The 27837-nt window shown below is 39.2% G+C and overlaps 1 protein-coding gene across 1 annotated transcript in view; it reads left to right on the top strand.

Annotated features, from left to right (window-relative positions):
• commd1 (copper metabolism (Murr1) domain containing 1) overlaps nt 1-20759 on the top strand; it is a 30943-nt gene extending 10184 nt beyond the window's left edge. Inside the window, exon 3 of the mRNA XM_066696834.1 lies at nt 19287-20759. Within this exon, the coding sequence (XP_066552931.1) occupies nt 19287-19394 (108 nt within the window). The 3' untranslated portion in view covers nt 19395-20759. The remainder of the gene's footprint in view (nt 1-19286) is intronic.
• Nucleotides 20760-27837: the final 7078 nt, after the last annotated feature.

Raw genomic sequence — 27837 nt, 5'->3', positions numbered from 1 at the left:
AAGTTGGCAATTTGGACAAACTTTGACAAAAAAAAAAAATCCTATGCTGTGTCATCCTTAAAACGGAAATGTTTCTGAAATTCCACACCAGGTCTGGTTAGTTTGCCTTTCTTCCTGCTTATGGTTACCCGTCAAGGACAGTGGACCTATTGAAGTGCTTGTACACATCTTTAGGTGAGATGCAACTGATACTTTAATGCACACAGATTTGTGCAGAAGGTGTTTTTTTTTTGGTGTGTGTGTTTGGTTTGGTTTTGCTACCCTGAAGAAAACCGGTTATAGAACATTTGAACACCCTCTAACCTCTGAGGAAGACCCTCATTCAAAACGCTTCCACATTGAAAATATACCGTTTTGGTTTTGTTGTTGTTCTGCATGCCTTACAGAGGCATGTGTAATGAATGGTTGGAAGATGGCTGGTGACATTTTATAGTTAGACAGCTCAAAACTGGTAATACAGGTTTGTTTTACCCCAAGCTTTATTTTAACATTGTACTAGACAATGAGATTCTTTGGAAAGAGAAAGCTTGCCTACAGTAATAGTTTTTTCCTACAGTGCCTGAGACTATACTAGTAACCAATCACAGTACAGTGTGGTGTTACCTTACTGTACAGTGAAGACTTTCTGCTCTAGTAGGGCCCAAGATTGAACTGACAAGATAGTCTGGAGTTAATCGAAGAAACATTGTCCTAGGTAACACCCCAGCATCAAAAGAGAAACCCTACTGTAAAAATCAGAAGTTTGCAGAGAAAAATAAGTGTGACCTTTTAAGCCCTCAAAAGGGTATAAATATTCAAAGAAAGACTGTTGAATACATGGGTGAGATATATGCAAGCTATATCTCTGCTGGTATTGGTGAATCTGAGGGACAGTTCCTTCAGGATTTTCAATTTAAATGCCCAACTGTTGCCCATTGACTTAATGGAGTGTACTGAAAAGGTCAAAGTTCACAGAACCCTCTAATGCATGTGGGAACATATCTCCAGACTTGGTCTTTTATCTTTCTTGCAAATGCAGCACTAAGTAACCTGTTCAGAATTGCTAACAGGATCCTTTTGTGTATCTTGACAGTCGAATGCTCTCTGTAGGCAGTTTGTCATTTGTTATTAGGAGCTGCTATGATCTGCTACTTTGACCATGCAGATTTAATCCTCTAAACACCTTTTTCCATCTGTGGAGTAGACTGTAAAACACTCAAATAGTCTCACCCTGCTTTTGATGCTGTGTTGAGGTTCAACAATTAAAGTAAATGTATTTTAATTGCATATAACTGCACATATCCCTCTATCTGTATAAATACTCAGGGATGGCTTCAACTTAGGCGATCAACATTATAGGAACTATTACTGTAGTATTTGATTTAATAATTAATCCTATTTGGGTTTGGCACCCTTAAAACTCAAAGGTAGTGAATTCCTAAGTAGATCTAGGTAACAGATTAAAGGGGAACCAGCACAGTTCCTAAAATCATGGTTTTATCCATTTGTATGTGTTGCTAATAATGAATTAGTAAGGTGTATGCAATTGTTCCGGTCCAATACTATCAACTGAAACTGTTAACACTTTACAATTTAAAACTCGTGTTTCAGCATGTATCATGTAATATTTCTTTTATAGCGGAAATACAGTGTAAAAATGACAGAAGCACCAGATTTGTCTTCCCGACAGCAACTTGAGCCATTACTTCATCAAACACTTAAAAATCTCCAGTGTGATCACTGTGAATTATGCAAATTGCTGATTTTTTTCATTTTTTAATGTGGGATTGTTTACTTGCACTAATAATCTCCTCTGTTGTAGGAAATGAGAAAAATAATGATGTTGTGGACAAATCCTGGAACTCTGACATGCCACACATGCTGGTTTTTAACATCTGCCATTATTTGCTTATATGATAGAATCCAACTGGAAAAAGTTAACATACACTAATTGCAACAAAAAAAAAAAAAAAATGTAGGAACCTTGCTAGTCCCCCTTTATGACCTACATCCTTATCAACATTATAGGACTTGGTCTTGCATAGACTATTGCTGCTGGTTTCAGCAGAGCACGCATTTCTCAGCATGGTCACATAAATAGTTTCATGAAATAAAAGGATGCTGATCTATTAAGATACAGGCAGAATGTTACAATGGACAAATTGTTTTCATTGTATCATTAGTTATTGTTTTATTAGTAAGTACTTTCGATTGGCCTTAGACTTTAAACTGGAGTTTGGCTTGTTTATCTGGTATAATAATAATAATTGAAATTATAGTTTTTGAATAAAGTCCTGTTATCTAGTGACCCCCATAACCCACAGCGGTCAAATTCTCTGAAAACAGAACCGTGTTGATATGCAAGTTACCAAAATACTTTAACTAATACGAACTCATATTAGCGGTGAGGTTGATCTGCATGAATTAACCTTGAGGCTGTTTCGTTTTATACAAGATTATAGGTTTATACTCGAGTTTTGACTCGAGCCACAAAACATGAAATAACAAACAAGTATTATGATTACGCTACCCATTCCTACAAATTAGATCTCATATACAACTAGGTTTTATGTAGTTGTGATTTACCTAATTCTTGACTAGTACATGAAATATACTACCTGTGTGGTTTACTGAGATTCAGTTATGTAGACAGTCGATAGTGGGGAGGGCTGGCAGACTGTGTCAACTTGAGGATGGTAGCAAAGCTTCCAGGTTTTTGGTGGAGAAGTTCTGGTTCTGGTTCTGGTTCTGTTCAGTCTTCCTGGCTTTCACCTCCTTGGTTTCTTCTCCCAGGTTGTTCCACTCCACATTGTACCACTCCCCTCCGAATTGCTAATTTTAACTTTCTGTCTTTATACATTTGAGACCGAGATTCTAATCTCTTTCATTCCAAACTTCTGATTGGTCAGGTTTGGGGTAATAAAGTTGAGATTTGAATCAAAGCAGTCTTTGCCATTCCTCTCCCTTGTTTCCTACAGAATGTGTATTGGGGGTGTGATGGGTTAATACATTTTTTTTGTATTAAGTTTTAGTTAAAATTACTTGAGGCATTAATTTTGAACATGACCTAATCTCAGCCATCAAACCACAACCACTAATTTACTTTCACAGCGGGAATTCACCTAAAGGAACACTTGCACAGACTTGAGCAAAAGCCTAATACATATTCATAAACTATACTGAGTATTCAAATGGTTTTAGATTAGAAAATTATTTAACAAAAACTATATCTTAAAGTAGTATATTAGTTGTACATTATTTAGTAGATGGTTTCTCTGTACAATAGGACACACCTAGTAGGTCACATTTGGCAGTTTGCGCTGCCCTCTAATTTTTTTTTTCGTATTGACTGCCTAACAATGCATTCTTTTTTTATGCAGAGTTAATATAACATTATAACAAGATCCTCCTAATGTTAGTTTTTCATGTTAAAATAATTATTTAGCTTCTTTGGTACAGAATACATTCCCCTTCTCTATTAGTTTTTCTGGTTATTTGTTGTAATCCTGGAGTCAAGTCTCTACAAGTTTTCCAAAACCACATGATGCAGACATACTGTACTCAGACAAGAATTCCTTTGCTAATCTTATTAATAGAGTACTTTGCTTTGAGAGTTATATATGATCATCACCTTTGGATTTTTGTGGATTTTGAGGTAATTGTTTTTTGTACTATATTAATTTCCAGATATATTCTTCAGTACAAGTTACAGCATATCTCCCATCTCAAGAGACTGACTCCTTCCAGGAATACTATCGTGTGTGTGTGTGTGTGTGTGTGTGTGTGTGTGTGTTTTTCTGGAAGTGTTTGTATGCATGCAGGATGCCTCTGAGAGACATTGGGAAGGTTTGCCTGAAAAATCTCATCAGTGGAAAACATCCTTTTGTCTAACACCTGCCACCAACTATTAAACTCGGGAGACAAAAAAAAAAAACAAAAAAAAAACATTCTTTAGCATTCCTTGTTATTCAACTTTTGCATATTAAAAGAGGAATTTCACTTCTGATTCCTGCAGGCAAACTGCGAATGCTGGTCAACTTTCAACATGCATCAGCATTTGCTTATGATGGAGGAATTTCACATTGCACTAGTTTAAATTACCACTGCCTTCACATGTTAACCAATTGTTTTTGCTGGATCTATAAAGCAGTTCAGTCCCCAGAGTCTGTAAGCCAGTATTTTATTTTTTTAATTCATACTGTTGTTAATTAATACAAACTAAAGAGCCTCTCTCACTGTATCATTAGTACCCTGAAAACATGAAGTAGGTAGATGCACATATAACAATGACTGTGTTTTCTACTATAATACACTGTATAGCTGGACTTGATAGGCAGTGAGACAAATTGAAGTGGATTAGAGTGGTATTATTTAAATTAATTATGAGTCCTAATGTACATTTTTGTTGTTGTACATTCACATCCTGAAAACGTAATGTTTTTTCATTATTATATGGAGTGTAGTTATGTTTTTTCCATAAACATCAACAATACAACCCATAATTTCTGTGTAAAATAGCCATGTGATGTTGGAGTATTTAAGATTCTAGCAGAGGGGCATGCTACCATGGGCTGAGGAGGGTTCATAGCTCGGGGTGTCATGCCAGGCCAATTGGTGACAAGCTGAATGCTGCGACACAAATCCCTGGGCCACTTTAAAGTCTTTACATCACCCTTTAAATTGCCTTTGATCTGCCTTGACTTCTTAATTAAAGCAGAACGAAAGCTCTTAATTGGAGTGCACTCTGTAGTCCAGGCCTTGTTTGTGAAACCTGGCAACCATTTCTGGCTGCACTGCCTGCTGTCCTCTACAAGCACAGTAAAGTAGTTATGACTGTGCACGAGGCTTGCTTTCTGGCCTTCTTCCACATGTCCTTTTTAAACCGATTTGCACTGATTTTGACCGATTGTCAAAATGCTTTCATAATGAAGAAGGAATAATATAAAATGTTCTTGTTTTTTCTCTTCGTGTCCAATGATCTCTACACAGTATATCATCTTAACACTGGTAACAACTAACTGTCTAGTCCAACAGAGGCATTGCATAGGCTTCCCCACATGGCCATTATAAGCAGATTTAAATAAATAAGCTGTTGTAACAAATAAGTTCAAGGAAAAAGTCATGGTAACTCAAATTGTGATGTAATACTCATTGGACAAAATGTTTAAATATAGTGGAAAATGTAATACTGTTAGGTAAGGTTGATTTAAATTGCTCCAACACAGTGTCTTCCTCTATGTTACCAGAATTCTGCTAAATTCTGCAATACTGAAACCACAGGCAGTTCCCAGTTTTCAGTGGGCAGAACTACAGCATGTGGTGAACTTACAACTGGCAGTGGCTAGCCATCATACTATTTTGTTAATTGAAACCATGCAGAGAAAATGTTCTGGTCCCGCGTTTTTAATGTGGAGATGACCCACTTCACTGACTGTGGCAGGCAGACCCAGGAGCGCAGGACTCCCAGGAGCAGGCGAGGTTTACCTCACTTGGTGCTCAGACATCATGTACCGAACACCTGCAAGGAAGAGTCCTTTTCACTCTTTCTCTCCTGTGGTGTAAACATTTTGGATGAATAAACCACTGCACTCCCTGTTAGGCTACCCCCTAAGCATAGATTTTAATTTGTAGTCCATTTGCAACTTCTTTTCTGGCCACTCTGTTCAATGACCTGCTCCTTTAGTTTGATCTAATAAAATATTTTCTTCACCCATTTTTCCCCTTGGTCCTGACATCTATTGTGACATATTCCATATTTCTGCATTATCACAGATCAAATTAAAAACGTTTAACTTTGTTAGGGCACTGGAAAAAACAAATGGCAACAGACATCATTATATTATATTGTTATTCCTGTTGATTGGAGGATGTCTATTTCCTCATTATTCAATTAATGAAATCATAAGCATTTTATTTTGAACAGAATGAAAGGACTTGGGCTTTTGCCACTTTGTAGAAGATTCCCCCAGTCCTTTAGTGGTTGGATGTAATAATGCTTGTATTTTGAATTTTTTCATGTCACTTTCATCTCCTCAATAAATCATCCTCATGGCGAAGAGTAAATAAAAATGAAATGCAGTTAAGAGTTTCCTACAGCTGCTGAGAGACGTCCAAGCGATTGTTTAGCCTAAAAGCTGAACTCCCTAAATTCCACTGTAGTTTAAAGATTGAAGCCTTTAAACTGCTTTTTTATTTACTGCTAATATTTTCTTCTAGGTATTTGTTTGCACACTCTACCTTCACATGAGTCACTTGGTCTCATTTATGTACTGTATGTATGTGGCATCCCTCTCCTGACATGTGACTGAAAATACAAATACAAAATGTATCTATATGCACTTATGCATAATTCAGAGCAAAACGAGAAGTGTGACTACAATAGGTGTGGGTTTGATGGTCTCACTGCAGCATCACCTGAGAATAGAAACCCTGCTGCATGATAACTGAGCGGTGCAGAGAAAAACGATCCTCACCTGCCCACATTTCCAAAGTAGCTGTTAAATGAAAGCTACAAATTGCGTGGTGTGAATTTGTGTGTGGTGGGGGTGACTGCATATTGCACAACCCACTGTGTCCCAGATCTTCTGACCTGTGTTCAAGAAACATTACCCTTTCTCAGCCAACTGTAAGAACTGTAAGACACACTCGCTTCCTCCTGCAAGATCAAATGGTGTCAAGATGCTCTCGCTGTGCAAAAAAAATTGCCCAGCATCTCTTAAACCACAAATAGTCAGGTTCAGAAGAAATATAGCAGCGCACACCCCTGCGCATAGGCCGACTGGCCATCTGGCAATTCTGTCAAACATTTTTTTTGATTGGTAGGCCGGTCGATTCCCGGTCGTCCTATGTGGATTCCCAGACCGCACTTTTCTGCCCCCCTCCCAAACCTCACTGCGCCAGCACACCCCCCCAGTACAAATGGCCTGCTCAGAACGGGGGGCTGTGCTCAGAAAACTCAGGAGCAGAAAGATCCTGGGCCTCCTTCTTCCTTCCTGTAGCAACAGAGCAGAGCCAGAACCACACAAGCTGCCTTAATGGAGGAATATTATGTCTCTCGTCATAGGCAACTCACTGGGACAATTCTCATGTCCTAAACAGAGTGCAATAAAAGCATTACCCCCTCCTATCAGATCAAAGGATCAATTTAATCATTTAAATGAAATTGTGTTGTGCATGATGTGGATTTTTTTTTTAAACTACTTTGAACATCTAAAAATAATTTCAGGCCAATAAAGCAGCTGATTTTTATAATAAATAAATAAAACATAATGGCCTCTCTGATCATAGAGATGTTATGCTGTAGCACAAAGTACTTAAAATAAATTGCAGAAAGGGGGAACTTAAATTCCTATTCTGTTAAGCTTTTGAATTGATCTTTATTTCAGTGAACCAAAGATGGAATAGTCATCAGGATTATTTAATGTTTCTGCACTACTTAAGGGCTTCATATTAATCACTATGGAGATGGTGTCTTTTTCAGGCAAAACAGGAGCACAGCTGTCTTTGATTGCTTGCTGCGATCTCCCTGGTGTGTCCTTGTGATGTCATAATTGCAGGTAGTTGTGCACCTGCGGTGTTAGAAAAGCCAACATATAATTTTTCCTCTAAGGCAGCGCCTGTATGGATCCCATATCTTTTCAAAACAGCACACACTCATGGATGTACAGTGGGGGAAAAAAGTATTTGATCCCCTGTTGATTTTGTACGTTTGCCCACTGAAAAAGAAATGATCAGTCTATAATTTTAATGGTTGGTGTATTTTAACAGTGAGAGACAGAATAACAACAACAAAAATCCAGAAAAACGCATTTCAAAAAAGTTATACATTGATTTGCATGTTAATGAGGGAATAAGTATTTGACCCCTTCGACTTAGTACTTGGTGGCAAAACCCTTGTTGGCAATCACAGAGATCAGACGTTTCTTGTAGTTGGCCAACAGGTTTGCACACATCTCAGGAGGGATTTTGTCCCACTCCTCTTTGCAGATCCTCTCCAAGTCATTAAGGTTTCGAGGCTGACGTTTGGCAACTCGAACCTTCAGCTCCCTCCACAGATTTTCTATGGGATTAAGGTCTGGAGACTGGCTAGGCCACTCCAGGACCTTAATGTGCTTCTTCTTGAGCCACTCCTTTGTTGCCTTGGCTGTGTGTTTTGGGTCATTGTCATACTGGAATACCCATCCACGACCCTTTTTCAATGCCCTGGCTGAGGGAAGGAGGTTCTCACCCAAGATTTGACGGTACATGGCCCCGTCCATTGTCCCTTTGATGCGGTGCAGTTGTCCTGTCCCCTTAGCAGAAAAACACCCCCAAAGCATAATGTTTCCACCTCCATGTTTGACGGTGGGGATGGTGTTCTTGGGGTCATTCCTCCTCCTCCAAACACGGCGAGTTGAGTTGATGCCAAAGAGCTTGATTTTGGTCTCATCTGACCACAACACTTTCACCCAGTTCTCCTCTGAATCATTCAGATGTTCATTGGCAAACTTCAGATGGGCCTGTACATGTGCTTTCTTGAGCAGGGGGACCTTGCGGGCACTGCAGGATTTCAGTCCTTCACGGCGTAGTGTGTTACCAATTGTTTTCTTGGTGACTATGGTCCCAGCTGCCTTGAGATCATTAACAAGATCCTCCCGTGTAGTTCTGGGCTGATTCCTCACCGTTCTCATGATCATTGAAACTCCACGAGGTGAGATCTTGCATGGAGCCCCAGACCGAGGGAGACTGACAGTTATTTTGTGTTTCTTCCATTTGCGAATAATCGCACCAACTGTTGTCACCTTCTCACCAAGCTGCTTGACGATGGTCTTGTAGCCCATTCCAGCCTTGTGTAGGTCTACAATCTTGTCCCTGACATCCTTGGACAGCTCTTTGGTCTTGGCCATGGTGGAGAGTTTGGAATCTGATTGATTGATTGCTTCTGTGGACAGGTGTCATTTATACAGGTAACGAGCTGAGATTAGGAGCACTCCCTTTAAGAGAGTGCTCCTAATCTCAGCTCGTTACCTGTATAAAAGACACCTGGGAGCCAGAAATCTTGCTGATTGATAGGGACTCAAATACTTATTTCCCTCATTAACATGCAAATCAATTTTTTAACTTTTTTGAAATGCGTTTTTCTGGATTTTTTTGCTGTTATTCTGTCTCTCACTGTTAAGATACACCTACCATTAAAATTATAGACTGATCATTTCTTTGTCAGTGGGCAAACATACAAAATCAACAGGGGATCAAATACTTTTTTCCCTCACTGTATCTCTTAAGCTAGGATACTCTATTCTCTGTTATGTAGTAAGCAGTCGTATTGCTTGTGGTTTATGTACCACAATTCCTATAAAGTCGTGTTTGGTTTGCTGGTTAAAATAGCCATAGAAGCTGGAAGAGCCTCTGATTCAGTTAGTTTTTTCATCAGTATCACTTATTAATGCAAAGTGCTTAGTCTAAGGCACTCATGACATTTTCGGCAATGCATTTTCTCTATTCCGCTCTCATGAACACACCCAGATATTCTAAGTAGTTATTTCCTATCTCCGTGTGGAATGCAAAAAAATCTAAACCCAGTGGCGTGTTATGGCATAGAAAATGTGTGTTCCACAACCAGTCTATCTCCCAGTGTAACTTACTACTGACCTGAATCTTTGCTATCAAGACCGTGGGCCTCTCAGCATTTGGTTTTAGTCAAATTTATCACAAAGGAAAGCAGTGAGGATGTGGGAAAACAAGAAAATACTTTTGTTAGCTGACCAACAATGACCTCTGACCAAACTCCTCAGCTCCGTCACCTAGTTCTGCTTCTGCAACACATACACAATTAACTAGGTGGTTCTAGTATGTATGCCTTTATTTATAACTATAAAACAAATAAAATATACCTACCTGTTTCATGCTGATGTTGTTAACATATACAGGGTCATATTTCAGGGCTAACTAGAAAGCTAAGATTGATCGACCTCTTCGGAAGTTTTATTAAATTATTTCCTACTGCAACACAGACCTGAGTTGTTGTTTTTTTTTTTTTTTTATCTGACTTTATTATTATTATGAGTAGACTTTTTAAGTGGGAGTTTGAATGATATGAGTAAATATTTGCAAAGAGGTCTCGTAGTACATTGCGTACAGTGTGTGTTTTGGATTCCCCAGTAGTTTAATTTGAGTAATGAGAGAACTGTGCCGGATAGAAAGTATTACACTACACAGTGGGTTGTTCTGTTTAAAAGCTACATTCTCCAAGACTAAAGCGGTGCCAGGGCATTCTTATGTCTTGGCATAACTCAGGTTGTGTATGCAATACAATCTAAGGACCACAGAAACCTAGAAAAGGTTTCTACTTATTCTGGAGACATAAATGTTTTTGATTCTGGTTTCTCCTGGCAATTTATTCAAGCTGTATATTGGGAGTGCCCCTCCTCTTCTTTACTGCTGTATTAAAATGTATCCATTTTACAAGCAGTGGTGAAGACAGTGCACAGTAGTTGTATATATAAAATTGTACACCTCATTGGGCAGATTGCACAATTAGGAAAATTGTAGATTGAAAAAAGACCTATCCTCCTTCTCCCCTAAACTGGTTTAGCATTCTTTCTTCCATACCCTGCTATACAATGTGAGAGACACTAGCGACTGTTATGTCCCCCGACATGCAATATCAGTGCAGGTCAAATTCCTGCTGCTGGAAGCTAATTTCTCTCCTAAAGTCCTCAATTCCCCAGTTTGTGGAAATGAGGACAGGACATCCTCATATGTATATTTATATGTGGTGTCTGAAATGTAAGACAGAAATAACTTTAATGGTCTCTCTAACTGACAGTGGATAACTTTGTCTGACTTTTGGCATGTTTTACGGTTAAAACAGTAACACTGAAAAGTGTGACGGGTCTCTCCAGCTTTGTAACTATTTGAATCTAATGAATTGTTGTCAGAAAACAAAACATTCCTAGTAAATGGACAGAGAGTTGCAGAACCCTGGTTGAATATGCAAATGACATGTGTTTTTAAGGTCTGGCGAGCTGATAAGATCTGATGTTTGTCAGGACCCCTATTCATTACACAATGTCTACAGTGTGCCTTCAGAGCTCCTGTACGAAGGTGATATCTTATTGCAGCTGCTTAAGCATGTAGCAATAAGGCTTCTGCACCGGCGATGCTCTTGATAATTACTAATGTATGACTAGCACCTTTAGCCACCGTGACATTTCTTCTGAGAAGCAATGGTTGTGAACCAATTAACTGTAAAAAGAACAGACAAAAAATATACAATAGACAACAGCGTCACATACTAGTTTAAGCAAAATACTGTACTACCGAGAAGGAGGTGAAGCATTACAAAACCCTATGCTTCATGAGAGCATTTATTAGGGATGAAACTAAACGGAAGGTGATTGTGATCCGTCTCACCTTCAGCATCAGCTATCAGAGCAGAACCACACCCCTCTGAGCTGCCCTTCATTCGCTTCTGACTCGTGGGAAAAGACGGCGGCAGTAGTGCTGGGGAGGAGCCTGCCACGCCATTGAGAAGCGATTCGGAGCCCAGGATTTCTTATAGGACTTTTCTAACAAAATGTTTACATTTCTAATCCATGCTGGGGTGATGGACAGGGCTCTGTTGTATAGCATATCATGTACCCCAGGGTCTCTGATGAGGAAATGGACCATGGCCATTTTGTTGTAATACACCTGGCAATTAAACTGGCATCTCCTAAATCTGATTTGTAGTTCACAAGCTTTCCACAGCAGATGTTAAGGTAATCCCGAGCTGTCAGATAAGAGAATCCATCACTTGTTTTATGTTGAAAATCATATTTACATTTTCATGAACCTCCGTGAAAGGTCTTGTTTTCTTGTATGCAATGTTGTTGTTTTTTTTGTTTGTTTTTTTTGTACCATGCTTATCAGATGAGCGGAGGCCTCATTTAATCCCTTTATGGTTGCCAGGACAACAGTGTCACTGTTGATCTCAAGATTAACAAGTGGTTGTTTTTATTTTGTTTGAGTAGGCTAAATTCTTTAAAAAAAAAAAAAAAAAAAACATCTATTGTGAAGAATATTGGACTAAATATAAAAAGCACTACTGTATTCAGAACTGCTTTAGTCAATCTTTATTCTTTATTCTGCTTTAGTCAGACAAGTAATTTTTTAATTTCCACATATCTCAAACATCTATTGGTTTTTGTCTACTTTTCTTCACATCATTTAGTGTATTGTACTGTATATTGCTCCATTAATGAGTTTCCAAATGCATATGAAGTCTAAGGCATCAATAATCATAATCCTAATAAAAATATTATTTAACCATCCTGTATAAACATTTGTTCATCACACAGACTTTTATGGATAGTAGGCAGTATGGGGTTTCTGGTTTATTTCTATAAAGAACGAAAAAGAAAAAACAGCCGTAATGCAATTTTAATGATTTAAACTAAGAGCTTTAAAAGGCCATCACCATCAAAAACTCTTTATTTAATAAAGAACAATGCTGAAGCAGTTTTCCCTTTGTATCCATTTTCTCATTAGCCCGTGTCATTTGCTTTGGGTCTTCATGAAACTGCAGTATCTGTAACTAGAAATGGGGAAACTATTGACCAGCCCAATTACAAAGTAATTGCAAAATGTCACTGAGGTGTCAACATTGTTACAGGAATGCCTTATTCACTTGAAGCCATTTAATAATAAGCTAATTAATTATATTAATTTATATAATTTTATCCTTTTTTCTTTGTCTTGACAGTAACATTAAGTCTAAAAGTACAGCAAAACACTTTTTGAGTGCCAGCAACAATACATTATGTATTGATTTGTTTTTTATTGGCTTTGCAGTGATTTAAAATGCTACAATGGCTTATGTTGTGTCCCACTTAATTCTGTTGCCATTTAAACTTTGATGTATACATGCGTGGCATACATAACAGAACAAATAGACAAAGGCCTAACTTATGAAATGTCCAATTTGAACAACTCCCATATTAAATGTGTGAACATACACTCACCTAAAGGATTATTAGGAACACCATACTAATACTGTGTTTGACCCCCTTTCGCCTTCAGAACTGCCTTAATTCTACGTGGCATTGATTCAACAAGGTGCTGAAAGCATTCTTTAGAAATGTTGGCCCATATTGATAGGATAGCATCTTGCAGTTGATGGAGATTTGTGGGATGCACATCCAGGGCACGAAGCTCCCGTTCCAACACATCCCAAAGATGCTCTATTGGGTTGAGATCTGGTGACTGTGGGGGCCAGTTTAGTACAGTGAACTCATTGTCATGTTCAAGAAACCAATTTGAAATGATTCGACCTTTGTGACATGGTGCATTATCCTGCTGGAAGTAGCCATCAGAGGATGGGTACATGGTGGTCATAAAGGGATGGACATGGTCAGAAACAATGCTCAGGTAGGCCGTGGCATTTAAACGATGCCCAATTGGCACTAAGGGGCCTAAAGTGTGCCAAGAAAACATCCCCCACACCATTACACCACCACCACCAGCCTGCACAGTGGTAACAAGGCATGATGGATCCATGTTCTCATTCTGTTTACGCCAAATTCTGACTCTACCATCTGAATGTCTCAACAGAAATTGAGACTCATCAGACCAGGCAACATTTTTCCAGTCTTCAACTGTCCAATTTTGGTGAGCTTGTGCAAATTGTAGCCTCTTTTTCCTATTTGTAGTGGAGATGAGTGGTACCCGGTGGGGTCTTCTGCTGTTGTAGCCCATCCGCCTCAAGGTTGTACGTGTTGTGGCTTCACAAATGCTTTGCTGAATACCTCGGTTGTAACGAGTGGTTATTTCAGTCAAAGTTGCTCTTCTATCAGCTTGAATCAGTCGGCCCATTCTCCTCTGACCTCTAGCATCAACAAGGCATTTTCGCCCACAGGACTGCCGCATACTGGATGTTTTTCCCTTTTCACACCATTCTTTGTAAACCCTAGAAATGGTTGTGCGTGAAAATCCCAGTAACTGAGCAGATTGTGAAATACTCAGACCGGCCCGTCTGGCACCAACAACCATGCCACGCTCAAAATTGCTTAAATCACCTTTCTTTCCCATTCAGACATTCAGTTTGGAGTTCAGGAGATTGTCTTGACCGGGACCACACCCCTAAATGCATTGAAGCAACTGCCATGTGATTGGTTGGTTAGATAATTGCATTAATGAGAAATTGAACAGGTGTTCCTAATAATCCTTTAGGTGAGTGTATATGGCTAGTGGAGGGAAACTGGAACCCACCCCCCAAGTGATGTAGATACTTCTCTAAAATGAAAGGAGAATTAAAGAGAAGTTGCTTTTTATCAGATAAAACTTAAAACTCCTTCAACAGGCTTCACACAGCCCTGGTGGTTGGTTCCCTTAAATGTGGAGTAGCCAGGCAGACTGGGGGAGAAGCAACAACTGCCCCCCCCCCCCAACCACCACACACACACACACACACAACAATTAATCACATGGTAAATATATTATTGTAAAAAGTAAATGGAAAGATGAAGGTGGTTGCACAGCAGATGCAAGCAGATGTGCTGAGCTCTAATGAATACTTTAGAAACTCTTGATACACGGCTATTCAGGCAGCATTGTTAACAGATACCCAAGGGAACGGTCACAAAGGAAGAAGAAATGGTGAGAGATGATGATAATGGCAGAGACCAAAGGGTTATCTTGTATCCATTGTTCAAGCCTGGAAGTCTCATTCATTTTTTATTACCATGCAATTTTACTGTCAAGATGTGCACGTCTACCGGGGTGATTTGAACTTGCCTGCATTTACACTTCAGATAATCATTGTCCATTTAGGCTAACAACAGTTATGAAGCCATGGGCTAATTTTCTCTATAATTGGGACTGATTACTTTATAGGCGTTATTGACGCATCTCTACCAAGGCATTAGTAATGATGACTGGGTATCTCTGAAGTTATTTCCCCTTGTTCACACGCAGCTCATAGGACTTGACACCACACCTACAATAGCCACTGTAAACCTTTTTGACATCTGATATAATACCTGCTATCTGATATAAGGAGGTTTGAACATTAGGTATCGCTAAAACAGTGAAAATAATATGAGAAGATATTTTCTCCTGATCTATAAGCATGTTGTAAACTGCATCTTCATAACTGTTGCGTACAGTCTAACCGTGTGTGTGTTACGCTAGTGTCTATGTTTTTGATGGATGTTTGGTTCAGTGCTATTTAATGGTCTGCTGAAATGACACCTAAGCCACTGTTTTCCCACATCCTTCCTTTAGGCATTTGTGACAAAATTTGATTTAAAATAATTGAGCCTTGTTTAATTCCCTTCCCCTGAAGCTTAGCAGTTTCTCCAGTAATGTTTTAAAAGTTAGTTTTTTTCCCCCCAAAAAAATATAAACTAGGAGGAGAGTAGTAGTCTCAAAACACAAGGGATGCTGGGACACAGGCAAGTCTGATTTGGCAGTTATGCTCTAACAACCCAGTTAACTTACAGGAAAGTGTCAACTCTTGTGGTAGTAGCCCAGAGCCCAGTGACTGTTCGGCAGAGCAGCAGAAAGGACATGAAGTGACGCCCCAGGCCAAAAATCTCGATGGTAAATCTGTCAAGGAGAAGTCAAGGTGCAGCTGATGTCAAGGGCTCTTTATATTTCTTTCCTCTGGGAGGTGTGATTTGTATTCCTCATATTCCTGATCCATGTTCATTGCACTCCATTTAATTTCAAGAGCTCTGCAATTGGGTGGGTGACAATCCATAACAAGGCTTCCCCAGTAGTGCAGGCAGTGACTCTCTTGAGATTACTGTTCAGCGAGTCTTTCCTGGCTCCTGTTCTCTCAGTGGAACGCAGCAGCTGGTTAACACCCCATAAACAAGGTTGTTGTTTTTCTTCTTTCTTTTTTCCCTCCCTTATATGCAGTTTCATTTTTTTTTTTTTGCAGTAAAAGCACTTGAGCTGCGGTCAAGTTTAGCTTACCCGAACAGAATGTCCTGGGAAGCTCCATGAACCGAATTGTGAATGGTTTAAACATTGAAGTATTTGAATATTACCCCTTTCAGTGTTTAACAGTTAACATGTGAACAGTTAACTCGATAACCGTTCCATTGTTCTCTAGTACTCTTTTGTGGAGTAATACTAGGTCTTGTCTTTTTAACCCCCATTAATTAAAATGTACTGACCATAACCGAATATTTATCATGGCACTGGGCTCATTATACAGATGGGGTCTTTGACATGGGCACACACAAAGGCTGGGATAGGTGTAAGGACTGCAGGTTTATTAGAGTGCTGGGGTGAATCAAAAAAATGAGATATAAATAAAACCAAACAAACGCCTATCTTCCCCCTCCTACACAAATATACTAATGAAAGATAAAAACATGGCAAACGGCAACAAATGCAAATTATAGTCCAACTCCAAAAGCCACAGTTACTTGACCAAGTTTATTTTCTTCTGCTGTTGCTCACTCCCACAAACTGATGTTCTGTATGATTATTTCTCCCAAGGATCACCAAGCTTTAAGAATACAGATCTGTAACCCCTTGTTAGTTGTCATGGCTAGGTTTAAATTTTATCTTTGTTGTTGGTCTCTCTTCTGTGTGCTCTGCCTTGATAATTCGATACAGGAATGTCCTATCTTTCTGAAGGTGCCACGAGAGCTGTGTCATTGGAAGAACAATCCAAGTTCACTAATAATAAGCCCTTCAGATTTCCGAGCCAAAATAGCTACTGAAATTTACAATGAAACGCAAAACCTTGGGTGTTTTTATGGCCTTCTTCCTTTGTTTAATGTCATCATTGCATTTTCAAAGGGAAAAAAAACTAGAAAAATAAAACAAAAGCCTCACAAATGTTAAACCCCAAACTAGTTTCTGATTGGAAAGTTTCAATTCCCAGCCAATGTGTGAGCGTGGTACTGTGTGTATATGACCGTCAGAGAGCACAGCCCTGGCATAACTTGTGGCACCATTACCCGTTGTTCTAGTTCAGGAGCATAAAGAATTAATGTAGTCCACATGGAATGAAATATGAGAAAGTTTGAAGAGAAATGGAGCATGTATTTTCAGTTTCCACCCATTGATGGTGAACCTCCACACCTGCCTCTGGTCAGATTGAACTTTGCTGCTGTTCCCTGCCAATAATGTAAACTTGGATTTGGACAGATCCTGGAAATGGACACTACCTTTGCGCAGGTGTGGAAATAGTTGTTTGCAGGTCTTTTGTCTATGTATTGTTTCTGAGGAGCAATAAAGCAATCTCCCATATTTGAAGACTGGGAGAGGTTTGGCTGTTTAAGTCTAAAGATGCTTGATCCAATGTTATTTATGGCTGTGCAGTATTCTCTTAGTGTAAAATAATTTGCATTATTTTTTATTTGTCCTTCTTTTCAAATGCTGTAATGGTTATCTCAGCATACTGACCTTGTACACCATATTTCACACTGCTGTGAAAGTTTCCGTGTATGGCGTCATCAGTCTGCTCCCCCTGAATAAATTCTCCAGGAAGCGTGTTGTTCAGAACTTTAGTTTTTCAAGGACTTTCACTCCATTCACCTCAACACAACTGTGTGTGTGTGCGTTTATACAGACAAACTCGAATGCAGGCCTCTTGAGAAAACAGGCGGTGCACTACATATTTGAGAGAGGTCAGGTCAGGCAAGTATGATTACACTCTATTTTTAAAGTGCCCCAGAGAATGATACTGGAGAATGTGTCCTGAAAGCCAGTTCAATGGGGACATTGCATAAAAATGGACATACACATTTCAGAAATCGTGAATTGGAGATAGTTGGAGATCATAGAAAGTGTAATACTTATTACCTCTTACACAGTCCCTAAACAAATCTACACCTTTTCCTAGTGATGTTTTGGGGAAGGATATGTAGATATATTAAAAAAAAAAATGAGTAAAGGCTATAAAAGGTGAACATTTTGAAAAGGGGGTGTAGACTTTCTATAGGCACTGTGTAGGTGTGTGTGTGTGTGTGTGTGTGTGTAGGTGTAGGTGTGTGCATTCTTTTGGCTTTGGCCTTTCCCTGTTTTTCTCCCAAACCTGCTCTGAGGAGTGGTTTTCCTGCCATTCTCCACTGTGTGTTCCAACATCCTCTTACCCTCTGGGTTTCACGAGGTCAAACACCTATGAGCTTGTAAACTGGGAGCACAGTGGAGCTCAAAGAAGAAACACAGGGATCTTCAAAGTAGCAAACCTGCCATTATTGTCCTGGGAGCTGCTATCAGTCTATTGCTTTCTGAGGGTGCATGATCTCCCACTGGTTAACTCTGCTGGTGGTGTAGAGCAGTGGTCCCCAAACAGCAGTCTGTAGCACAATCGGAGACGTTTCAACAGCATATTGATGCCTGCACGCCATCATATTAATCTCCAATTAACATTAACAAAATCATGAAGCATTTTGAATTATTTTCTTAATATTGTCAAGTGTTTTGTATTGATATTGAATTTGTATTGGCAATGACTTTTTTTCCCTTTGTATGTTGTATGCAATAAAATGTATATTGGCTGTATAGTTCATATCGTGGTGGTCTGTAATTCTTTAATACCCCGCTGGGCTTCAGTTTGGAAACCTGAGGACTTGTGAGAAAACAAGCGATCAGCACCTGTTTGAAAGCACGCATTTATGTTTTCATCACTTCTGTGCTAGTACAATTGCCAAAGTCATGAAGAGAGTTCATAAACAATAGGCATTTCCAAACGGAGATTGAAATAAAGGAAACAAAACTGCCTGTTCCAATTTTATGCTCTATTTTGGTATAACCTCTGACTTGAATCACAGTTCCACATTTCCTTATGTCTGAAAGGAGAGTGCTGCATATAGTTGAAGGACATCCTTGTATCCTGTATACGCCTTGCTCGAGACAGTAGTGATGTGCCATGCACAGGATGTTGTGGTGTGAATGTGAGAGAAGAAACGGGCAACAGTTGCAATAAATGCCCTGAAAGCCTAGTGATATTGTGGTTGCATTGATAAAAGGCAATCTTTAGCCAAGGCTTGAAAACCTATACAGCCCTTGTCAAGATCTGATGTTCTGAATGTGTCCACAGACCTGAAAGAACTTGTTTTCTTATAATTTCTAACCTTGAACCAGGTAACACATCTCTGCCAGTGCCTGTAAAATGACACCAGTAAAATTTCCCCTGTGGGTTTATTTCCATGCAAAGACATGCTCGTGTAGTCTGCCTATCACCAAGTCACCCTTTTATCCCAGTAGAGGCCTGTACATGAGTATAAATTGAACATGCAAGTGACTGCCAGCTGAATTGGCTTTGCATGCTCAATGTTGTGGGACAATTCTCAGTGTTTTCCCTCCCTCTCTTTTTCTCTAAGGACTCTGAGTTTGTGTGCCTGGAATTCGACGAGGCCAAAGTGACCCAGGTTTTGAAGAAGATGGCGGAGATTGAGGAGAACATCAATGCCATTGCACTCAGCAGTTAATGTTTCAACCGCAGGACACGTTTCCTCTTCCCTTCACACGTCACCGTCCAAGGGACGAAGCATTTGAGAAAATGGAAGCTGAGTGTGTTGTCCTGTAGTTGACCTGTGCTCAGTAACCACCCTTATATCAGCACTAGATTCACAATGGCTTTCTCCCAAACCTAAATATGTGTCTAATATATATAAACCTAAATCATTTGGCTCCCCATTTTTGCCTTATTCCCTTCAGGGCATAACTTGTCCAGTTCCTTTCAGGGAAAAAAAAAACAAAAAACTACATCACCATTTACATGTTTCATAGTCTGTGAATCTACAGTTGCAATACTTAATTTAACTTTCAATTCCTATGAATCTAAAAATGTATATCTGTGGGAGATCAGAGGAATGTGTTTTCCAAAGAGTTTATTTCCCATTTGTGTTCTTAAGAGGAGATCATGCATTGCCATGCCCGTCATATTAGAGATACAATCACATCAGTAAATGTTTATGGGAAGGGATGAGTGGGTGTAGTTTTCCCCACTCTTGCACTTTTGCAGCTTCCCTTCTGTAAACTAAACAGGGAAACTACTCACTTTAACACAAATACTGCACCACTTGAACTCACAGTCACTTTCAGAAGCAGAGCATAAGGGATTTGCAGCAGAGCAGAGATCATTGTTGATGGAAGCCAATATTTACAGCAAAACAAGCACAAATCTGGCCGATGTCATTCACATTGATGTTCTGTAAATTCTTAGTTTATTAGGTCTAATTGGAGATAGTTAGAACTCCAAAGAGAAACATTCAGTTAATACGCTGGGTAAAAAAATCATGTGGTTTCTTTTGCCATCTAGTCATCCTTCATAACTCCACCCTGAGGCTCTGAGAAAGACCAGATGAGCTGTGAGTGTATTTATATAGTGTGTGAGAGAAGCAAAACCTTGTCCTGGAATAAGATCCAGATTTCATATCCTTCAGTCTGTGTTCTGTAGGTGCACAAGTGTGCCGTGTAAGCGTTTGCTTGTCCAAAAACCAAAACTAGCTAATTTGTGGGAAACCCAAGGGCCTTCAAAAAGTTAATTTTCACATTTTTTAAAACAATATTTTCTTTGAACTCTCTTAACCTCTTTCCTTTGGTCCAGAGACGAATTCTACACGTGACCTGAGACAGCACTATGGGTCAGGAGGGTACTTTCAATTTGCATTTATACTCAGTGTGTTGTAGCCAACATTAACAAACATTTATCTTGTATGAACAACATTTAAATGTTACTCCATTTCTGTAAAATTGTGTACTCATGTTTGCTTATGAACCATTATTAAATATAAGGACACCAACAACTATATTTTAAATACATTAAAAACTACAAAAAAGCAGAAGAGAAAGCATTGTCATTATTCAGACTTCAGTGCAATGTGTTTCCCATTGATTCACTCTGTTTATGACTCATATGTAACTGAAAGAGAATTCTAGTTCTCAACTAAAACTGGAAGGGATTCATGTTTGTCCTTTATGGTATGGTACTTCCCCTTCTTCAAACATTTGTCTGTGTCCGTTAGTTATTTTAGTGCCTGTTCTTCACATAGGAGCTTTTTTGGTATTCAGTACGGGTGGCCTGGCGTTTGATGACTTGCAATTATAAGTGAAAACAACTGTGAAAAATGAGCCCCAGTTAAATTCCCAGTGAACCCAGCATCTCTGTAGATAAGGCAAGATGTATTCTTTCAAAGCAAATAAACTGAGCTGAGGACTTTTTATAAGACCTAGTGTGAAAACCTCTTTAAAATGTTATTGAAGCCCACACAGCATGTGTTGACATGTAGGTATCCTTTAAGTGGACCTTGCTCAGGTGAGACCTGCAATATTGTGTTGTATTTTGAATGGATAAGCCTTTTGCCTTAACCTGTAAAATACAGAACTTTCTTGTTGTGAATGCTGACACTTTGTGTTTTGATTGTTGTTTGCTCATCAATCGGAGACACTGGATTGAAATATTGGTTTTCATTTTCAATGCAAAATACCAAAGTAATGCATTGAAACATTATGAGGTTGGACATTGCTTTAGTAGTGTACAGTGTAGTGTAATGTGCATGGAGTTTGTAATGCAGTGTAACTTGCATGTGTTTTATAATTTCTCTTTATCACCCAAAGTTTTCCCTCTGTGTTTAAAGGTCAAGATTGGAGTACAGATTTCTATTTCTATTTCTATTTTTGTACTATATTATTATTCAGGATGTTTTTTTATTATTATTTATTAAACTTTTCTGTTTGAATTCTGTAAGACAGTGCTGTCTCTTTTAGCGTTTGACCTTATTGTGTGGGTGATCCAGTTTTATACCTCCGACTAATGAAAAGGTGCAGCGGACATGTGTGATAAATTGCAGTGCTAGATAGCTCTCCCCTGTAACACCTGAAACTATACATCTGCTCAGCTTGGCTTCCTGTCACTTACGGCACTCTCTTCAAAGTGTTGCATCCTGCTGTGCCTCGCGTATTCAATGGAAAACGAAAGCTGTTGCTTTTTTCAGTCAGAAAGAGACAATGTGTCAGACTGATAATCCTGGTTTTAAAATAAAAATGAATTTAAAAGTCAGGTTTCAGTTTTCTTTTCTTATAAGTTACTTCCATTTGTGCTGGTGTCAGAAGAAAATGTATGTGTTACTGCAGTGATGTCCAGACATTTACCAGCACAACGACCTTTGGTTCTGAGAAATCTAAACAGAAAATGAACTTTGATCACCCTGATAACCCTAATGAAGATGTATTTAGCATGGTTTTCAAAAGGGGCAAGATATGAAGATGGTTTAAAAGTGATTATGCAAGATATTTAAAGTGGTTTGTGTAACCAAAACTCTTAATTTACATATGTAAAGTTGCAGCAGGTGGATTCAAAATCTATGTGATATAAACCCTATAAAGGTATTTAGTGAGTGATCTGAATGAGGTTTTAAAAATTACATTGCAGTAACGTCTGATTTTGCCCTATGTTGAAATCATGCTGCTCGTCTCTTTCTCTCTTTTATAAAAGATCTTGTGATCATTGAGAAATTGAGTGTGATGTTGTGGTGTTGTCTTCTTTCACAAACTGGATTTACTGCATTTCTTTGTAAATTTCACAACTGTGGTGAGTGATATTGTGGATAAGTGTTTTATTTTTTCACTGTCCCCTGTGTTTCTGTGCCATGTGAAATCCTAGTTTATACCTTGTTCAGATCTCATGCCCATGCTATCCACTTGGACTAGGTCATATGATGTCTGAGGTGGGGATGTTTTGTTTTAAATGCCTACCGTTTTACATGTCTTTCAAAAATTGAGCAAATGTATAGTAGGTCTGTCAGAGGTACAGCGGTTGTTGTTGTTTTTTTCCTGGAAGTCTTTATCTGCACATAACAAATTAATGTGTTTCAGTTCTTATATCTCATAGCTGGTATCCACTGCCCATAGTCTCATACTTTCTAAAAGGAACTGTTGGCTAATTACTTGTTAATCATAATCATCTTTTACATCCAGTTTTAATTAATTCATTCTAAGTGAAAACAATTGTGAGATTATCCACACAATACAACCATGTTCTACTGACTAGCCTAATTAAAATATGGCAAAGTAGAATATTATTTATTTATTTAATTATTAATATTAAGTAGAGATACTTTGTCTGCATGTGACTTTTTTTTTCTTGGATATATACACCGATCAGCCATAACATTATGACCACTGACAGGTGAAGTGAATAACACTGATAATCTCGTTATCATGGCACCTGTCAGTGGGTGGGATATATTAGGCTGCAAGTCAACATTTTGTCCTCAAAGTTGATGTGTTAGAAGCAGGAAAAATGGGCAAGCGTAAGGATCTGAGCAACTTTGACAAGGGCCAAATTGTGATGGCTAGACGACTGGGTCAGAGCATCTCCAAAACTGCAGCTCTTGTCAGGTGTTCCCGGTCAGCAGTGGTCAGTACCAATCAAAAGTGGTCCAAGGAAGGAAAAGCGGTGAACCGGCGACAGGGTCATGGGTGGCCAAGGCTCATTGATGCACGTGGGGAGCGAAGGCTGGCCCGTGTGGTCCGATCCAACAGACGAGCTACTGCAGCTCAAATTGCTGAAAAAGTGAATGCTGGTTCTGATAGAAAGGTGTCAGAACACACAGTGCATCGCAGTTTGTTGCGTATGGGGCGGCGTAGCCGCAGACCAGTCAGGGTGCCCTGGACCACGGAGCAATGGAAGAAGGTGGCCTGGTCTGATGAATCACGAGTTCAAGGTGTTGACTTGGCCTCCAAATTCCCAAGATCTCAATCCAATCGAGCATCTGTGGGATGTGCCGGACAAACAAGTTCGATCCATGGAGGCCCCACCTTGCAACTTACAGGACTTAAAGGATCTGCTGCTAACGTCTTGGTGCAAGATACCACAGCACACCTTCAGAGGTCTAGTGGAGTCCATGCCTCGACGGGTCAGGGCTGTTTTGGTGGTAAAAGGGGGACCTACACAATATTAGGCAGGTGGTCATAATGTTATGGCTGATCGGTGTATTATTTTTATGGTAGTATGCAGGCTAATATCAGTTATGGTTTATAACTGAGGTAGTAGTATAATTTAGGTTAGAAGTAGTATGCATCAGTAATAGTATGTATTGTAAGTATGTTAGTAGCTGTATTATAATAGCAGGTGTGTTCATTTGTATTATAGTAAGTTTATTTAAGTATTAAATATGTATACTAACTTCCCTCTCCACTAGGGAACCATTGTTATTTTGTCAAGCAATATACTATAATATGTAAAGGATTAGCAGGCATTGTTTTGCTTGTTTGTTTGAGGTTTTTCTTGTCATTAAAACCACTAGTTTGGGGTTTTCCTTATCTCTTTGATACTTGTACATGTTACGAGTTTAATTATAAGTTTTATTTTTATTTGTTATTCAGTTCATATCAGTAATAATACATGTAATCATAAAGGTGAAATGGTTTTCTTTAAAGGCTGTTTGTAAACATGGCTGTTCTGATCTGGAAAACTGTAACCGCTTTCACTGTGCAGTACGAGCCTGGTTTCTAGGCAACAACTGGAAGTCCGCCCTGTCTGCGTTGTGTGCTGTGAGTTAATATTAAGTTTGTGTTTGTTCACCTTGGCAATAGAGCCCTGTCACGAGGCTTTTATCAGCAAGTTTATTTTTTAGTTTTTTTGTATCTCCATTTTTTCTGTCAGGTCTTCCAGGCTGTAGTGTTTCCCAGGGATATAATTGTCATAAGCAAATAAACAGCTGATCAGAGTGTTCTATATCTGTTCACAGTCCACTGGGGAGACAGGCAGTACTATCACACAGCCCAGCCAGTCTCCACCGTCCAATCAGACATGTTTATTGCTTCTCGTGTGAGTTGCTCGTGGATGGAAAGCATCAGACCATACCACAGATTACATTTCGACCTCGGAAGCTTACCCTGTAAAATCACTTTGAAATGAAAGAGAACCGACATATATAAAAGTCCAGAGAGTTCTTTAAGGAACCCCTGCAAAGCTTGCATTGGACAATCTCCCAGAGATTATCTGAAATACAACGTGCTGTCAAGCTGTCTTTAAAGCGAAAGCCCTTTTCTCCACCGACAATCAGTCTTGAACTGTCAGATAACGTTTCTGAGAGGACAGACTGTTTTCCTGGTTGCTAGGTGCCGATTTTTCAACACTGGAGGGAATTGGATTTATTAATGTGGTGGCTGATGGCCAGCATCCAAGAGGCCTGAAGAGAAAAAAAAAAAAAAAAACTTTCCTGAACCGCGACTGCTCATTCTATCTGTGCCATTGCACTTTACTGTCTCAAGATCTCAGCCCGACATTCAAACAATGTTTCATAAGATACTCCACACTGATCCTGACCCCCTTAGTTGGATCCTGTTTTTCTTGTTTTACCTGTTTTGATGACATCAGTTTGATGTAGAAACTTGCACCTCAATGGGCATAACAATGAAATGGACAAATGCAACTGATATGCCAATTTGAAAGCTAAAAGAAACTGCTTATGTTAAATTACACTTTTGTTGTTCACGGGATGCAAACTAAACAGTTCTGATGGGTATTTATGTTGATGCTGACGCCTTTGAATTGAAGTAAAGAAGACTGGAGGCCGTGCAAAGGGAGTAGTCCAGCATCACTCCTAAAACTGCAGTAATTTCTTATTCAGAAGTCAACATGCACAAAACCTTGTTCCCTGGCTCTTCCTCTGCACTTTGAAACCGCTAATCAACAACCACTGGATGAGCAGCATCACATAATCTTTATATCAAGCTCTTTATATCAATTTACCTCCTCACCATGCTCTATCCTGTACATACAGTCACCACTGCAAATATTATAATGCATTAATGAGAAAGGAAACCATTATGAAACATGTCTGGTTTGGACATAACTGTTAAACCACACTACAGTATTGCACTTTGAGAGGAAGTGTGGTCAAGCTACTTAAAAATGCAGGGATGGGATTCATTGCAAATGTGTGTGTGTGTGTGTGTGTGTGTTTTTGCCAGAAGGGCCACATTTCACAGTTTACCACTACCATGGGATGGGGGAACCAACTCTTTAATTGGTCTTTGTCCCAGTGGAGCTAGGGGTGGAGATGCACTCTGTCCCAAACTTTCATAGTAGTTCCATCCTGCTTTGTTATTCTATCAGCTGGCTGCTGTGCTCCTCACTATCACTGAACGATTGCTCTCGCCCAGGGACCTTCTGTCACCTGTTAAAGAGGCGTGCTCCCCTGAAAGGCTGCCAGATCCATTTAGACAAATTAAGTCCCAAATACAGAGATACAGAGGGGCATGTCTGAAAAGGGAAGATAACAGAAACCGCTTTTTAACGGTAGCAGGCCAACTCGATACTGCTGCATTCTCCACCATTTAGATTAATACAAACAAATCTATCGACGATGTTGTGGATCATGACCCAGAGTACACCCTACGTTCCTTTATTGCTCAGTGCTCCATGCACGACAACATGTTGGCTCCAAATCAATTTGATAACTCCTCGGCCTGCAATTAGCCCCCATGCTGCTACTTGCCACTCTCCCTGAACAAACACTGATGTATTAAAGGCTTTTATCAGACCTTCAATATGTTTAACTGCCACAAATGCATTGTGAGGGTACACAGATCTCAAGTTAATATGGAACCATGACTATGACACTTAACAACCTTTGCAATGCACATTATCCTTGTTTTAAGGTAACATAAGGAGATACAATTACTCTACTTACCACTTACTCTGTGATCCTTATAGTGTGTTGTGCAAATCATTTTTCAGACAAGAACAGCAGGAATATCAAAGATTGGAAGAATCTATTCAGCACATCATCGGATCTAGCTGCTGTTTTCACAAGCTTCATAAAGCCTGTTTATACTCTCAAACATCTAGAGAACAACCAATGACGGGCTGGGCTTGTGTTCTTCTGGGCCTTGGCCTTCAGGCTGCCAATTCTGCGTCAGCTCAGATTAGGACAGGATCCTTGGTGGTCACTTGACCACTCTAGGCGCTTCTTATTCACTGATCCTCTGAAAGAGCACGAGAGAGCACGGACTACATATTTGAAGAATTGTAGATGAGGCTGTTTTGTGTGTCCACTTGTTTTAGAGGTCAAATATTTATACATGCTGATGATTTCCAAGAAAGGGGTATTTTGTGACCTTTTAATGTGGTTTTGTGATAAAAAAGGACAAGTAAATTTTGATGATGATCTTTAATACATCATATAACAAAGGGTTCCATTTATGATCAGGTTTCATGGGAAGTTTGAAGATCTATTCTTACCCTTCTACGTGTTTAACACAGGAATATGTCATAATGATTAAGCTTGTTTTCTTTCATTCTCAATGCAAACTCTTGTTGGGTTGTTATAGTGTCCTATGAGAAACACCACAGAATATACTAGAGAAAAATGTTTATGTACATGGATGGTGTAAGTCATTTCATGTCACAAGAAATATGAATAAACATTGCAATTTCCCTCTCTTGTTAAAGAAGTCTAAAAAACTTTCACTTAATTGTGAAAAACATTTAATATAGGAAAACACACCAATAATAATAACGTTTACTTTTAAATTAGGAATGTATTTTCCCCACAATTCACTTTTACTACTATTGCTTTTTTATGATCTTGGCATATCTCAACTCTGGTGCTCAGCAGTGATATACAAGATAAAATATAGATTGTGGGTTTTACATAAAGGAAGCACTGAATATCTCTTGACTTGGGGTTAAAGAACAGATGTTGTCACACTACCTCCCTTAAGTGCCAGGACATAGCATGAATAGAAAGCAGAAAAGCAAGGATTACTCTACAAACATAAAGATAGGTGACTTAAGTTTAAGTTGTGATCCACCCTTCCACAGCAGAACAAAGTCCACAAAATGGTTACCTATACTGTATGGGCAAAAAATGTGATAATTGTCAGCCACTATTATAATTTTCCAAATACTAATGTTAA

Source organism: Amia ocellicauda, chromosome 23 (genome assembly GCF_036373705.1).
Source record: "Amia ocellicauda isolate fAmiCal2 chromosome 23, fAmiCal2.hap1, whole genome shotgun sequence".
NCBI classification, from domain to species: domain Eukaryota; kingdom Metazoa; phylum Chordata; class Actinopteri; order Amiiformes; family Amiidae; genus Amia; species Amia ocellicauda.
Note: the sequence above shows the minus strand (reverse complement) of the source record. Positions and strands in the feature narration are given on the sequence as shown.